General features: G+C 39.7%; 2 protein-coding genes across 8 annotated transcripts in view; both read left to right on the forward strand.

The window, feature by feature from the left end:
• Nucleotides 1-2,209, forward strand: part of LOC120799947 (testis-expressed protein 2-like) — a 35,184-nt gene extending 32,975 nt beyond the window's left edge. For all 6 annotated transcript variants that reach the window (XM_040145546.1, XM_040145544.1, XM_040145545.1 and 3 more), the window contains one exon: nucleotides 195-2,209. In XM_040145546.1, the coding sequence (XP_040001480.1) occupies nucleotides 195-344 (150 nt within the window). In that variant the 3' untranslated portion in view covers nucleotides 345-2,209. The remainder of the gene's footprint in view (nucleotides 1-194) is intronic.
• Nucleotides 2,210-2,380: 171 nt separating this feature from the next.
• On the forward strand, nucleotides 2,381-13,203 carry ccdc40 (coiled-coil domain containing 40). Of its 2 annotated transcripts, none has more exons than XM_040145132.1 (19): nucleotides 2,381-2,456; nucleotides 2,890-3,033; nucleotides 3,393-3,486; nucleotides 3,998-4,137; nucleotides 4,483-4,566; nucleotides 4,984-5,203; nucleotides 5,863-6,020; nucleotides 6,120-6,242; nucleotides 6,841-6,962; nucleotides 7,382-7,625; nucleotides 7,754-7,936; nucleotides 8,546-8,791; nucleotides 8,973-9,186; nucleotides 9,458-9,627; nucleotides 9,719-9,810; nucleotides 10,139-10,259; nucleotides 11,100-11,288; nucleotides 11,366-11,524; nucleotides 12,007-13,203. In XM_040145132.1, exons 2-19 carry the CDS (start codon nucleotides 2,908-2,910, stop codon nucleotides 12,256-12,258), a joined length of 2,937 nt encoding a protein of 978 aa, XP_040001066.1. In that variant the 5' UTR covers nucleotides 2,381-2,456; nucleotides 2,890-2,907; the 3' UTR covers nucleotides 12,259-13,203. The 2 variants fall into 2 exon arrangements, with proteins under 2 accessions (XP_040001066.1, XP_040001065.1); XM_040145131.1 differs by lacking the exon at nucleotides 2,381-2,456 and adding an exon at nucleotides 2,540-2,559 and having other exon boundaries at nucleotides 12,007-12,258.
• The last annotated feature ends 885 nt before the right edge of the window (nucleotides 13,204-14,088 follow it).

Here is a 14,088-nt window from a genome sequence, read left to right on the forward strand (position 1 = left end):
TGTTTATGAAATTTAGACACTCAGATCGATATCAATAGATCAGTTACATTTAGCTCAAAACTCGCTATTATTACAGTTACTTAGAATTGCATAGATCTGAACCATCTGACTTAACCAAAAATAGTAAAAAAAAAAAAAAAAAAAAATGTTGGACCACCCACTGTCTCTCCTTCATGCTTTTTCTCCTCTGCTAGAAAATCTTTGTAATGCCAAACATGGATGATGTGTGGCTGACTATCATGCATTCTGCCATGGACCCTCGCACAGTTGGTGGACCATTAGTTGGCGCCGCAGTGGAGCTAGAGCCTTCGCAGCCAGAGAGAGACAGCTCCAGCCAGCCATGAAGATTGTTTACAGTATTTTCTAGAGTTTATGGAGACTCAAAATGGGAACTGGAGCCAAAGTCAATAGGTCAGAAGTGAGAGGAAGAAGTCCCTTAGTGAGTGGGTTACACACTTACCATAGAGGAGAATTTTTAAAGGAACAAGGTAGAGTTGACCAAGGAAACACTAAAGACAAACTGTTGCTTGCTGCTCTGCTCTGTGCCAGAAGAAAAGGTGATTTGTCTTTGAAGGATTTATATAACAGTAAGGACCTATTGAATGAAGGACTGATTTGTGAGGAGAGGCTCAGGATTGGGGGTTGGTTTAATTTATTAAGTGGTATATATGGGGGTATATATGTAAGTTTATAAAGACATGTGAACACTGATGTGGAAGCATTCACCAGATACCTTACAGCCTGCAGATGACAAGATTCTGCTAAGGCCTGAGAGTGAGATAAGCACGGTAGCCCCTTTTAATTCTATAATTACAGCAAGTAGAGATTGACAGTATGATAGTATGTTGCTATTAGAGGTGTTTCATAGTGAATGATTTGTGAGTGAAGGAGAGTTGTAGTTTCAAGAATTAAGTATAAGCAGGTAAAAAAAGGGTATTGGAAAAGCTCAGATACTTGATGTTATGTTGATTTACCATAAAACATTAAACCTTTAAGTGGCTTTATGTGAGCAGTTCTGATCAGATTGTAACTAACAGTATTCATTAGTGCTGTGCCCACGCCCTGAACACCCCATTCATTTGCCAAACCCCTCTTTCTATGCCAATGATACCATTATCCATGTCATCCACGGAAATAATGCTCAAGAGCAAACATACATTATGTAGAAAAAATGTCATTCACTATTTAAATTCTAATGACAAATACACAAAAACGACAAGTGCAATGATAGAAATGCTACACAGGCTTTAGTATGATTTTGTATAGATATTATATTAAAGTGTATGTCTGATGAGAAGTACGAGGCCTCTAACACGTCTATTGAATGTATGTATTGATATTTTTGGTTTCTTTTGTTATTGTATGAAAATAGTTTTTACTCAGTCACATTTTGACTGGGCTATGCAAATTATTGCACAAATATAAATTTTTTCTCCTTTTTTTTCTTATGAAAAACACTATCTCATCTTGCATATCTTTTTCCAAATGTGTCATTCAATCCTTATGTTAATGGAGTACCAGGTGGTGTATTTATATATTCATCATTTATACTTTAACGTTGTTAATGTTGATGATGATGTTGGAAGTGACTTTAAATGACCAATTTCGATATGTGACAGTGCTATAAAAAGACTCTACCTGCTACAGTGTATGTAGAAAGACACAACATAAGAGACACTTGGGTGAAGTAAGGTATGTACTATGTAGTAGAGCATCTATTGCCAAGAATGTATAGTCTTATTTACAGTTTCCTTCCTGAGAATACTGTTTAACCATATTTCTAATCTTAACCAAAGTCCTTCAATTAGGCCTATGGTGCCAGATCTCTCTCTGCTAAAGGGTACACATCCTATATTGATATAGCATTGTGAAGTAATATTTACGAATGTGCTACAATACCTGCATTAACATTGTTTACGGGAATTCTTACCTAGTTTTAAATTTTTTGCTCTTAGCACTATAACACGAAATGGATTTTTTTTTTTTCTGTACGATTTTCTTTCCCTTTAAGCCTTGGTTACTTTTTTGTTAAGTATTTGTTTTGAATGACTATGTGAGGTGGGCTATGGTTGTTTGTTTTTTGGCTACTTCTTTGGAATAAACAGAATGAAATAAGATTTTTGAGGATATATGAAGAATATGTTATGATTTGTATCTGTGAATTATGAATGACTTTTTTAAATGTAATTTTAAAGCCAAATTCAGTGATTATGTGTGTCTGCCTTATTTATAGAGCAAAAATAAATCTGTCAATGAAAACCTTTCAGTTTTCTGCTGTTTCAATCAAGGATAAGATGTGGCCTAGAATTACACAATAAATTAAATGGATATGCATCGTGTTCTTCGAGAAGACGATCCGGTCGGGGATGATGAACACTGTGCAGCCTCCTACAACGGAAGTTTACGGTTGCCTAGCAGCAATAGTGCGCTGGTTTATCAGTGACTGTGCTGCGGTGGTAAGTAACGTATAGCTTGAAGTGGTGTCAAAATTAAAGGAAATTATTACTAATCAGTTATTCCGAAATACGCTGTATTTCTTTTATTTCTTCAAAAGCAGAGGTTAGCTGTCCACTACTCAAACTATGGGTTAACGTTTTCCTAAAACTTTATGCATACGCTCCATTCAACGCTCACTACGCTCAGGCTACTAACCTCGGTCAATGGCTAACAAGTTACCGCTAAGCTAGCCTTGCGAAGTGTGGTCGTTAACGCTGGCGTTGATAGGTTTCTGTCTTCTGTACCAGCTAAATACGGAAAGCTAGCTAAAATAAAACAAAAGCAGCACAAGCCAGTACAAGTATTTTATCTAATTTTTTATGCATAACAGTTATAAAAGAGAAAACTCCGTATTAAGATGCAAATATGCTAACGTAACTATCTTCGGACTAGTTTGTCATCACAGGTGCAATGCAGAGCGCTGGAGGTGAGGGAGGCTGGGAGGAGGGAAGGTCCAGTCAAGGCGAGAAAAGCCCAAAGTTACAGGAAGGACTTGATAAAGCAGCAGAGGACTCGGGAGCGACTGTCCCACCTGAGGTATGCTGTATGAGGAATCAAGAAGAGTCAAGCATCTTTCTTTGCTTTTTTCGGTTTATTTTCTTATCTTTTTAGTCCTTTAACAACTCCTTATGAAGACCTGGGGGATATTTGTCTCTTGTTTTGTCCAGGTGCTGTAATGTAGTCTTTACTGATGCACAAAATATAAGTTAACAAGGAGCTCAAGCCTATTATACTATTGCATACATTTATTCCTATGGGACAACAATTGCCAGCTACTGTAAAAGTCTAAAATACAGAATCGCATCGTGTGTCTAACAATACACAATATCTAAATCATAATCAGGATCAAGGAGCTTTATTCATGCTTTCTGTCTGTATCCCAATGTGGCTCTCAGGATCAGACAGGAACAGAGCCTGATGACTCAGCCCCTCAGCCTCACCCTGACCTTAGTGGTGCGGAGGACGACTCCCCTATGGCCACATATTCAGGTCAGTCACAGACTAAAGCTGTTGGGAATTTACAATTCAATACAAAGCGGCACAGTATAACACAGCATAGCACAGTTCAATTCAATATAATTTATTTTATTGTAGTATTTAAACTAATAAATGTAACACAGAAATCTGTGCCATTTACGTAAAGCAGGTAATTAAGTAAAACAGCTCATTTAGGATGGTTTGCTTAGGATCTGTTATTTCAAAGGTCCATTACTACCTTTAAATAATTTAGATTGAATCCAGGAAACTTTACTGTCCAAGGGAAAGGTACTGCAGCACTGTCATTAACTTCATTGTTCCTGACAATATTTGCATTGAACAAAGAGAATAACATGGCAAGAAAAGCTTAGGTCAGTATATAGAGAAAAAACTCAGACACAGTCAAAGACAGACAAAAATACACCATTCAGCCACAACATTAAATTGGTCGGTGTGCTTCCATGTACGTATTTGAAAGTTCAGTTTCACTCAGCAGTATGTACTTTAATTTTCTGTGTTTCAGTGCAAGACAATTTTGCTCAAGTGCTGGTAACACCTCACATTTCAAACATTAACACATCAGAAGACATGGGGGATCAGGAGCCACTGCCAGAGGATGAGGAAGAGGAGGAGGAGGAGTTCATTGTTCTTGATCCTGAACATGTCTGTAGCTTCTGCTTCAATATTTGTGCAATCAGTATTTATTAAATGAATAGATTTTATATCACTGCTCCACAAAGAGAATAATGGTTATCAATGTCTCCTCTGTGTGTCTGGTATATTAGTGTATTAGGTGCATTGGTAACTCTTAAAAGTTAGCTTGTGCTTTCCAATAAATATACAGTTTGCTCAAGTATTAGCACAGCCCTGAAAAAGCTATGTCGATGCAGCACAAGAGATAAAGCCGCCTCCATTCATAGACATCTGTAGCACAGATTAAAACATTATACTGGATAACTTGCAGTCCTACTGTAATGTCATTGACATTGACATTTGCTCTATTGGCAGCCCCTGGTCAGAAGGCAACAAGCTGCTCTGAAAAGCCAGCTGAGCAAGCAGCTGGAGAGGATCAACCTGGGACTGAAGGAAAAGGTTGGCTACTTTTCTGCCAAAAACACATATTTTCCCAGCTTTTTTCTGTTCTTTTCCTGTCTTTGCTCTGTTAGTACTCACATACACAGATATACACATGCAGAAGCAAACAAAATGTAGTACACATACACATACAGGTGAATTTCTCCGACTTGACGTCTATATGGTCTCAGTATGTCCAGAAGATGGTGCTGTTAACCTATGTTGACTTTTTCCTACTTGCAGCATGCACATGTTAAGGCTCAGCATAGAGTGATAACAATAAAAAGCTGCTTAAATCACCAAACTTCTATAACTGGCACAAAATATCTTTGACAAAGAATATGTCCCGGACAAAAGAAAACCAGAGACTACTTGAGACTGTCTGGACAATTTGTTTACTGATTCCTGTCTGTGCACTCTCTCCAACTGCCACAGTTGGCAATGGAGAAGGCAGATGCCAGCCACTTACAGGAGATAACTGTTGAGATGTTCAGGATTCAGGAGCAGCTGGCCAGACTCCATACCAGGCTGGAGGACCGTCATCAGACCAAGGAACAGGCTGAAGCCAAAAATAGGCAGGCACAAGATCACCTGGAGGCAATGAGGAGCCACTATTCCAGTACTACCAGTCAGGCCAGCAATGTCAAAGCCAATGGTGAGACTGATTGGCCTTTTGGTGGTCTTGCTTTAGTGCTGATCCAAATTATATTTCATTCTAACTGTGTTGCACCATTTACTTTAAACCTTTATGAAAGAATCTAAGATTACTGATTAACTCAATGGTAATTCTTATGTTTGGAAATATGAGCAAAATATAACATAGAGGATAAAGTTAGGCTTGGCCTATAATTTCTGAAAATTGTGAATTATATTGTAATTATTATCTTATTAAAAATCCAGAGACCACCATCTGGAGCCTCTCACACGGCCGAATTAGTCAGCAACATGCATTTGTCTGTGCAGCCATGTTCAGGCAAAGAAGTATAGATACACCCAAGACCATAAAATATAAGGGTTATCAGAAGTTGGTGCAAATTTCTTCTTAATTAGGAGTTGGATTCCATTGTAACTTCTCTTGTTCTGCTAATGATGTCAACTCAATCCTCTGAAAAGTGATACAGCTACAGATGGTGATTGTCTTTGCAGAAACCATGTGGATTGATTCATTGCACAGGAGGTTTTAATAAAAGCAGCCTGTAGTCTGGTCTATTGTTGTTTCAGGCACAGTAAGACAGAATCGGTGTTAGTCCATGTTTCCAAACTACAGATTTGATGCATTGAGTTAATGTTGAATCCTGTGTATCTTCTCCATAGTGTCCCAGCTACAGGCGGAGGTTGACAACCTGATGCTGCATCTCGTCTTCACACAAGGAGTCAGTGAAGATCTGCGCTCTAATGTCAAAGCTATGAAGAATGCTAGACACAAAGCGGGAGCTGAGAAGGACCAGGCCGAAGAGCAGAAATTGAAGCAGGTACATTAAAAACATTAGCTCTTTCAAAATTTTGACTGTATTAGGCATTATCATTGATTAATTTACTGTTATTGATTGAAAATACTCCTGTGTTATCAGGATTTGTATGTGGAGCGTCTAACAAAGGACATGGAGAGGCTGATGCAGCAGATAGCCATGTATGAGGCCCAGGCCAGTGCTCAAACAGAGGAGAGACAGACAGCCAAAGAGGCACACTCTGAGGTAATCGCTGTATGAAATAAGACATTATATAACTAAGTTGAAAGTGTCTTTAAAAATTAAGCAAGTACTATGAATTAGTGCTACTGTTAATAGTACAATGCAATTAATTGACAGGAATTTGTAATAATTAAAGCTCCATTCATTTATTATTTGGCCATTTTGGAGCACAAGTACTAGCTGCAAAGAAACAAATTAGCACCTTATAAAGTTATTACAGAGTTAAAACACTATAACACTATTTACACATTCTGTTGATAAGAAATGGCATTGACGTTAATTTGGAGTTGTGTTTCTGGCCACATAACAAATGTACGTCCAGTATTTTCGGCACAGAGAGTATATCTTGCAGTAAATGATAACAGACAGTATGTGATTATTACGACAGTATTGGCTTGATTTGAGGGACATAAGCCTATCAGTCTCACATGACTAAATTGTTGGCCCCATTTACTGATACCCTGAACATCAACATTTTTTATTTGTTGAACCAAATGTAAGCTTCTAATATACGATGTATATCGTCATATTCCATGGTGGTGAAGTATCTATACAACATTGATCTCGACATGTGTTCAGTCATGTTTGTGTCTGTGTGCAGGCTGAGATGGAAATGGAGTCTCTGCTGATGGTGCGTAAACAGCTGCTACAGCAGTGGAACAGCAGCCTGGTGGGCATGAGGAGACGAGATGAGGCCTTCAATGCGATGCAGGAGGCCGTGCGGTGAGAATCAGGGCAGGGAAAGGCTGAATATTAATATGCTACTGATCCACATTAATCAAGCTAATGCATTTCAAAGATACATGTGACTAATAATGTCCCTGCTGGAGACATGTTTCATAAACAGCATCTTGGGGAAAATGTTTCACTACAGTGATAGATTTTTGCCTTCCACTGCTTTTCAGTGTAAAATAAAAAAGGGAAATGAAAACAAAACTTACAGTCACGATTATAAAATGCAGGTTTCCACTCATTTCAACATATACAGATGTATGTAGAAAATATTTAGGAAAAACATCATCTTATTTGTAGAACACACAATAATATTAATAATCTGGGATTTAAATGGAAAGATAACAAATTTCAAAATTAAAGCAAGCATGCATTCACACGTTCCTTTATGCTGTACATCTTTCCCGCAGCATGGTCGAGCACCAGGTGATCTTACTGGACAGAGAGATTGAAGGCTACAAGAAATCAACCACTGAAGAGCAGGAGCAAAATGAGACACTGACTTTACAGCTGAACTGGTCCCAAATGGATGGAGCCATCTCCAAAAAGCTGATCAGTCAGAAGCAGGCCCAGCTGGAGGCTCTGCAGGCCCACTACAGCACCTGCCTCCGCACTCTGAGGGAAACAGAGTGCATCCTTGCCAGGCTCACAAAGGTTGATAGAGGGCAAAGGCTTCTGTGTTTGTCACAATGTCTTCCTACCTCCTCTTTTCCTCTGTAACTACTTCACACACTGATTCCTACTTCCTTTCTTTACTACTTTCCTTTCCTTCTTCATTCTAGGAAACCTGCACCCTCCAGGCTGAAGTGAATGACCAGAGGAGGCAGTTGAAGAAAGAAAGAACTGTGCGTCTGGAGTTGGAGGACAAGATCATGACCAACATGCAGCAGAAGCTCACCCACAACAAGGCTGCCAAGTACTCCCAACGGCTCACCAGCAAGATAGCCACACTCAAGAAAGAAAAGGTAAAGATGGGATTTAGAAAGACAGAAAAAGCATCCAGAATGCTCGGACAGGATCCTTCCATATACTCATAAGAAATCATGTTGTCACTATCATTATTATAGTAATTGATATATGTTATATTTGTAGGCAGTTACAAACTGGGGTGTTTAAGTTAAAGGGGTACTCGAGTGATTTAGTATTATTCTTCCATAAAGTTGAGAAACTCACATGAGACAGACAAAAAAAAAATGGTCAAAATTTTAGCAGTAGAGGCAGAGACGTCCTGACTTCTACTTCCTACTATGGGTTCAACGTTTAAAAAAGCTGGATCCTACATTTCCCATAATGCAACTCAATAGCGTCTTTCATTAGACCTCCCCTGACTCCTGCATACCCACTTTTTTTTCAAACCCCACACGATCAGTTTGTTAGTGAAGTTAGTGAAGTGCACCTTTATTATGCAACAGACCATGGAAAGCAGCAGAAAATGAGTGGCAAAATGGATGCAATAATGTGTTGGAGATAAAACATTGCAAAAACAACACAACACGTTGTCAATATGCTAAGGATGAAGATACATAAAGATACTACATTTTTTGTCTCACTCAATGTCTCTGACTCCCTCTTAGATCTCTCAGCTGTGGCAGTTGGAGAACGAAGTGGTGGCGACGGGACTGGAGAGCAGCGAAGTCAGCCAACATCTGGACAGCCTGGCTCTCACTCAGGAGGCCCTAGATGAGGAAATCGCAAAGTACAACAAGTTACTCACATCCAACCAGGCTAAGATTTCTTCCCTCATTACACTCATCGGGCAGAAGCAGGCCACCATCGCCAGCTACAATATAAAGATTGGTCAAATAACAGCAAGCACTGGGGTGAGAGATTCTGGGGAAGAAATGATCCCTGGTTGTCTGTTGTTCATGTGGATAAATCAATAAAAAGCTCTTTGAATGTCTAATATAACAGCTTTACAAGTGGATTAGAACCAATCTTTGTAATCAGATATATAGTAAAAATCTAATGTTGCCTTTGTGATTTGTGTGGCTCTATTCCCAGCATGAAGACCTGAGTCCTCTGCAAATCAGGACAGAGGCATTGACGGCTCAGATTGAGGAGCTGGCGGCAAATATCAAGAACAGCCAGCAGCTTTGGCTGAAACGGCAGGGGACTCTAGTAAGACTGACCCAGGAGATAGAGGCCAACAGCAAGAACATGCTCAAACTGCAGACAATGTACACCGGCATGCAGCAGAAGAAAATACGCTTGGAGAGTACGTAATGTTGTTATAAAGAAGCACACACATGTACAAACAGGTCCAAGTCAATCATTAAAAGTCAGTTATGAATAGGCTACAAGTGATCTTGAGCTAGTAAACAGCATGTCTGAGAATGTAACTATTCGTAAAGTTTTAAGTATTTAACAACATCAGCATCTAATAGCGGTTTTTATAGTAAAACCGTTTGCATGTACTGTACACAACTTTTACACTTCCATCTGCACTCGTACTTGAACACCTTTAACACCATCTGCAACCCCACTAGGTCAGATTGAAGCAGAGCACCAAGAGGAGACAGAGCTTGAGAAGAATACAAAGATGCTGAGGGGAGACTTGCTGAAGCTCAACACCCTGCTTAGCAAGAACGGACAGCAAAGCCAGGTGCTGGAGCAGGAGAATGCACTGATGGAGACCGATTTCCTTCACAGACTTAAGGCACGGCATGGCTGTTAAATTCATATTTAATTTTGTGATATTCTGCGGTTTTAACAGTAAATGATTATTAAACATGATATAATGTGTTTAGGAGGCAGAGCGGGAGTCAATTGAGATGCAGATGAAACACGAGAAGACCCAGGAGGAAAAAGAGAGAATCCTCAACAGTTTGGTGGAAGCCGAGTCAGTCATACAAATTTTTTGCTTGTTCAGTATGAGTTAATATTTCTCAGTCTGTTTGCCAATCACCAAAAGAATTTTATTAAACTATGAGATATTTACCAGCAAAAAAATCCTACTATTATAAATCATTGTTGGCTTTATGCAAAAATTGATGATGGTATATGAGATAATATTTAAATATGGTGATTCACATATTCCAATAATTAATGAATGTCTTTTGGATTGAAACCATTCAGTAATTGACAGCTCATGTCATGTCTGCTTTGTCATTCAATTTTGTTTTACATGCATCCATTATTGGGTGCATGTGTTTGCGTGTGTCCTGCAGGCGACAGATCATGCTGTGGGAGAAGAAGACCCAGCTTGTAAAAGAAACTCGTTCAGCTGTGGAGTCTGAGGTGGGCCAGGGGCACATCCAGATGATGAAGGCTGAGATACACCGTATGGAGGTAACCACAGCGCACACAATAAGATTATATGGAGAGACAATAAACTGTAATACTGAGTTGTCATCCAGCTCAGAAATGTACCTTTAACACCCTTCTGAGCAGTAGTTGCTGGTAGACCCTTTGTTAATCGGTCAACTCTCATGTAATTTATACACCATGTGATCTTCATGAGATCCAGCTAAAATGTTTCCGGAATTCAAAAATTTAAATGCACTTTGTGAATAAAAACAATATTACACCACCACTGCAAATGGCTGGCCCTCACCAGGAGGTGCCCAGCACCAATGATCATTTAAATATTGGTGTCAACCAGTCAGCCACACACAGATCAATTAGCAAAGTTACAGATGGTTACCTCACATACTAATGACCTACATTAGATAAAAACTCCTCTTGTTGGGGTTATTACAGAGAGTGATGAGGAAAGTTGCAGCAGACACAGAAAGATAAATTAGTTATATAAGTATTATCCACCTTTTAGTCGAATCATATGGTTTCCATGTGGCCTCAAAGCAATAATAGTTATTCCATTTTATGGTGCAGCACATCATTTAAATGATGTAATGCTGACTGCATCATCAAAGCATACATGTAAGATATTTCAATATGCTGCTTCTTTGGAGCTCTGTCCATGTTCATCTTTTTCGAAAACAGTTTTTTAAACTTAACCACCACAAGGTACAAGAAGGTCTTTGAGGCAAAAGGGTAAATTCAGTAGGTGAGATCAATAAGGCATCATTATTGACCTCACGCACTGAATTAAGGTACAATTTAGTTTATGTTTTGTACACTTGTGTTAATGTTTGCTTATTCTCACTCAATGTGTGTTTGTCTGTGCAGGTGCGACTCAACCAAGTGATGAAGCAGCAGGAGCGGCTGCTGAGAGAGAGTGAAGCAACAGTGGCGAGGAGGGAGAACGTTGCTCTCCGTATGGAGGCCATGGTCCACAGCTCCCACAAACAAACTACAAAGGGCGAGCTGAACCGCTTCATACAGGGCCTGCAGCGCAAGATCCCCGACACTCACAAGGTAGCAGACATGGATTTTCCTTTGCTGTGTATATACCTGAAGCACAGTTATCTTATATGCAGTATGCATGTCATCAGCATTTGACAGAGTGTGAGAAGGTGATCAGGGAGCTAAAGGAGAGCCAGGTGAGTCTGAGTGACAGGCTTGTACAACAGAAGCAGCAGCTGATAGAAGTGTGTGGCAGCAGCTACGTCCTTGACCCTGACATCCTAAATCTCCAGGATACCAAAGACAGGGTAAGGAGCTCATACTGTGCAATGTACTGTATTACAGGACATAAATGCATACTACCATGTGAATATACTGCAACTCTGCTTCAAAATGTTGTTTTGTCAGTATGTGAAATCTAATACAGAATACTGTCTTCATTGTTTAAGCTACCAAAGTAATAAATAGCCGGTATGTTTCAATCAAGTCTCCATTCAGAACTGAAACATGCACCCTCGGTCCTCTGCTGGTAACTGTTAGTAATGATAATGATACAATGAAGGTGTGGTGAGAATACTTATTAAAGCATTTTTCTGGGTCATGTAGACATGGCTGTAGAGTTACTGTCTTGAGCGTCAAAGTTTCCACTCATGGAAACCACTCCCACTAACCAACAATACAAGATATAGCTACTCAATGTTTTCCACCTTCTCTGGTCAGCTGTAAATGTTCTAACAAGTTGAGGCATAAATCATATCCACACTCATTCTTTATTTTTCCCTCCCACTAGAACCTAGCCCACCTGGTGGCTCTACAGAGCCGGACCAAGAAGCTCCAGGGGGTGTATGAGGGCAGCTACCAAGCCTCATCCACCTGCGAGTCAGTAGAAGCCGCCCTGCAAAGCCAATTGGAGCGTGTGCACGCTGCCAGCACCATCTTGCACCGTGTGTGTGAGGAGTCCCCCCAACACCAGGGGGCACTCCGCAGGCTGTCGCTAGCATTGAAAGCACATACATGGGCCCTGGATCAGGAGGCGTCCTGAGATTGAGGGTAGAATATAGGCATGAAAGTGAGTACAGGAGAATAAATACAAAGGATGGAAAGTGAGTAAACATGAGGTTAAGATAAAGAATAGATAGGTGACGATTTGTGAAAAATGAGGGGTAATTTATTTTTGGTTTTGCATTCTGTTATGCTTTGAATGAAAACTGATTGTGAAACAATGTAATAAAATAAACGGTCATGAAACTGGACCAGAAATAACTAGATTCTTCAAAAGTGTTTGGCTCTCTCAATCCAGTTGCCAGTTTGGAAAGTAATTGATACATGAAGGGTTGCTGGTGACAACTGTCAATGCATCAGTGAAAAAAAATCATTATAATTCCCTATTGGATATCCTAAACTATTCAGTATAAGCATATGTTGAGCTCATACACTTTTCATTTGTTGAGTTATTTAAAAAAGGCCTTACAGCATCACATTTCATAGATGCTTAATTTCGTTATTCCCTGCCTCATTTTGTGATTTTAAAGGATAATTCTGGTTGATTTCAACTTGGTGTTGTTTCCCATAAATGTGGCTATTGTGGCTCTATTGGTCGTGCTATCTTCTCACTCACCACGTCCGCTGTTGAAATATGGAGAAACAAGGATTTGTGCAAAACAGCGTATTTCGGGGCATCCAGCACGAGCTTTCCAAATCAGCATTTCCAAAGTTTGTCTCTGAGTCTGATCCAAAGTAAACACAGACGGTAGCCGATAGGAACAGCCATTATGGCTAACTACATGTACATCCAGGACAACTTTCTAGTTGACCATTTAATAAAACTACTAAAATTGAACTTGTATTTTGTGAAAACATTGTCCAGCTTTGCCTAAAAGTATTGTCATCCATAACCTACAGTATCTGACAGTATAAATCGTCATTATGCACCGTACATATTTTGTACAAAAGATTGTGCACATACACAAAAACATACAGTTCACCTGTCAATATGTTCAAACAAAAGCACAATTTGCTATTAAAAAAAAACACTACATTTTTTAATGTACTGTTTATGTACACCAGTGTCCCACAATGCAATGCACAAAGGAAATGGAATTTGCAAAACATTAAAATAAATTGTGGATGGAGGTGTGGAAGCTCCAACAAAGTATTCAATCTTTGGAATTACACTTGCTTTCTCTTGTGACATCTGCCAGCACATATACTGCATCATTCCGGTGAATACAAAATGGTAATTACATTGATATCTTGCATATTAACTTCAAAAACGGCACTATAAGTAAAGGACTGTGACATTAGTACATAGTTCATACTGTGTACCATTAGTATATTGTATACCCACACTATCTAGAAAATATGTTACCTGATACTTTGTTAAAGTGACATCCATCGAAAAAATGTACGCTTTACTGTTAAAAAACTACATCAGGGAATGGGTGCTATCTGTCTGCAGTTCCAATTTGGTATTGGTCTATGGAAGCCAGAGCAGACACCTCACGGTCGTGGAGTCCTGGCAAAGTTTCGCTCTCTCTCTGGCAGTTAAGTCTGTTAACAGTAGTGCAGCATTGTGTCAATGTGTTTTACTCCACGTCTGTAATTTCAAGCATCGAAACCAACGTGCCACGTGTCCAATACCTGGTGGCTAAGCAGGTAACCAAAGCAGCTGCAGGCCTTCCCGTACGAGACTGTGACATCAAGTGATTTCAACACTTGCCAATTCTGTGTAACACCTCTGCGGGGGTGGACACTTGCTTATTCAATGCTGTGGAACCAGCTCATCAGATTGTGTGCTTCCCATGAGTACCCTCTTGTACTGTGCCTGTTAGGACTTTCCACAGCTCCTGCAGGCACCCTATAGACTGTCACC

The sequence above is a fragment of the Xiphias gladius genome, chromosome 15, assembly GCF_016859285.1.
Source record: "Xiphias gladius isolate SHS-SW01 ecotype Sanya breed wild chromosome 15, ASM1685928v1, whole genome shotgun sequence".
Lineage (NCBI taxonomy): Eukaryota > Metazoa > Chordata > Actinopteri > Istiophoriformes > Xiphiidae > Xiphias > Xiphias gladius.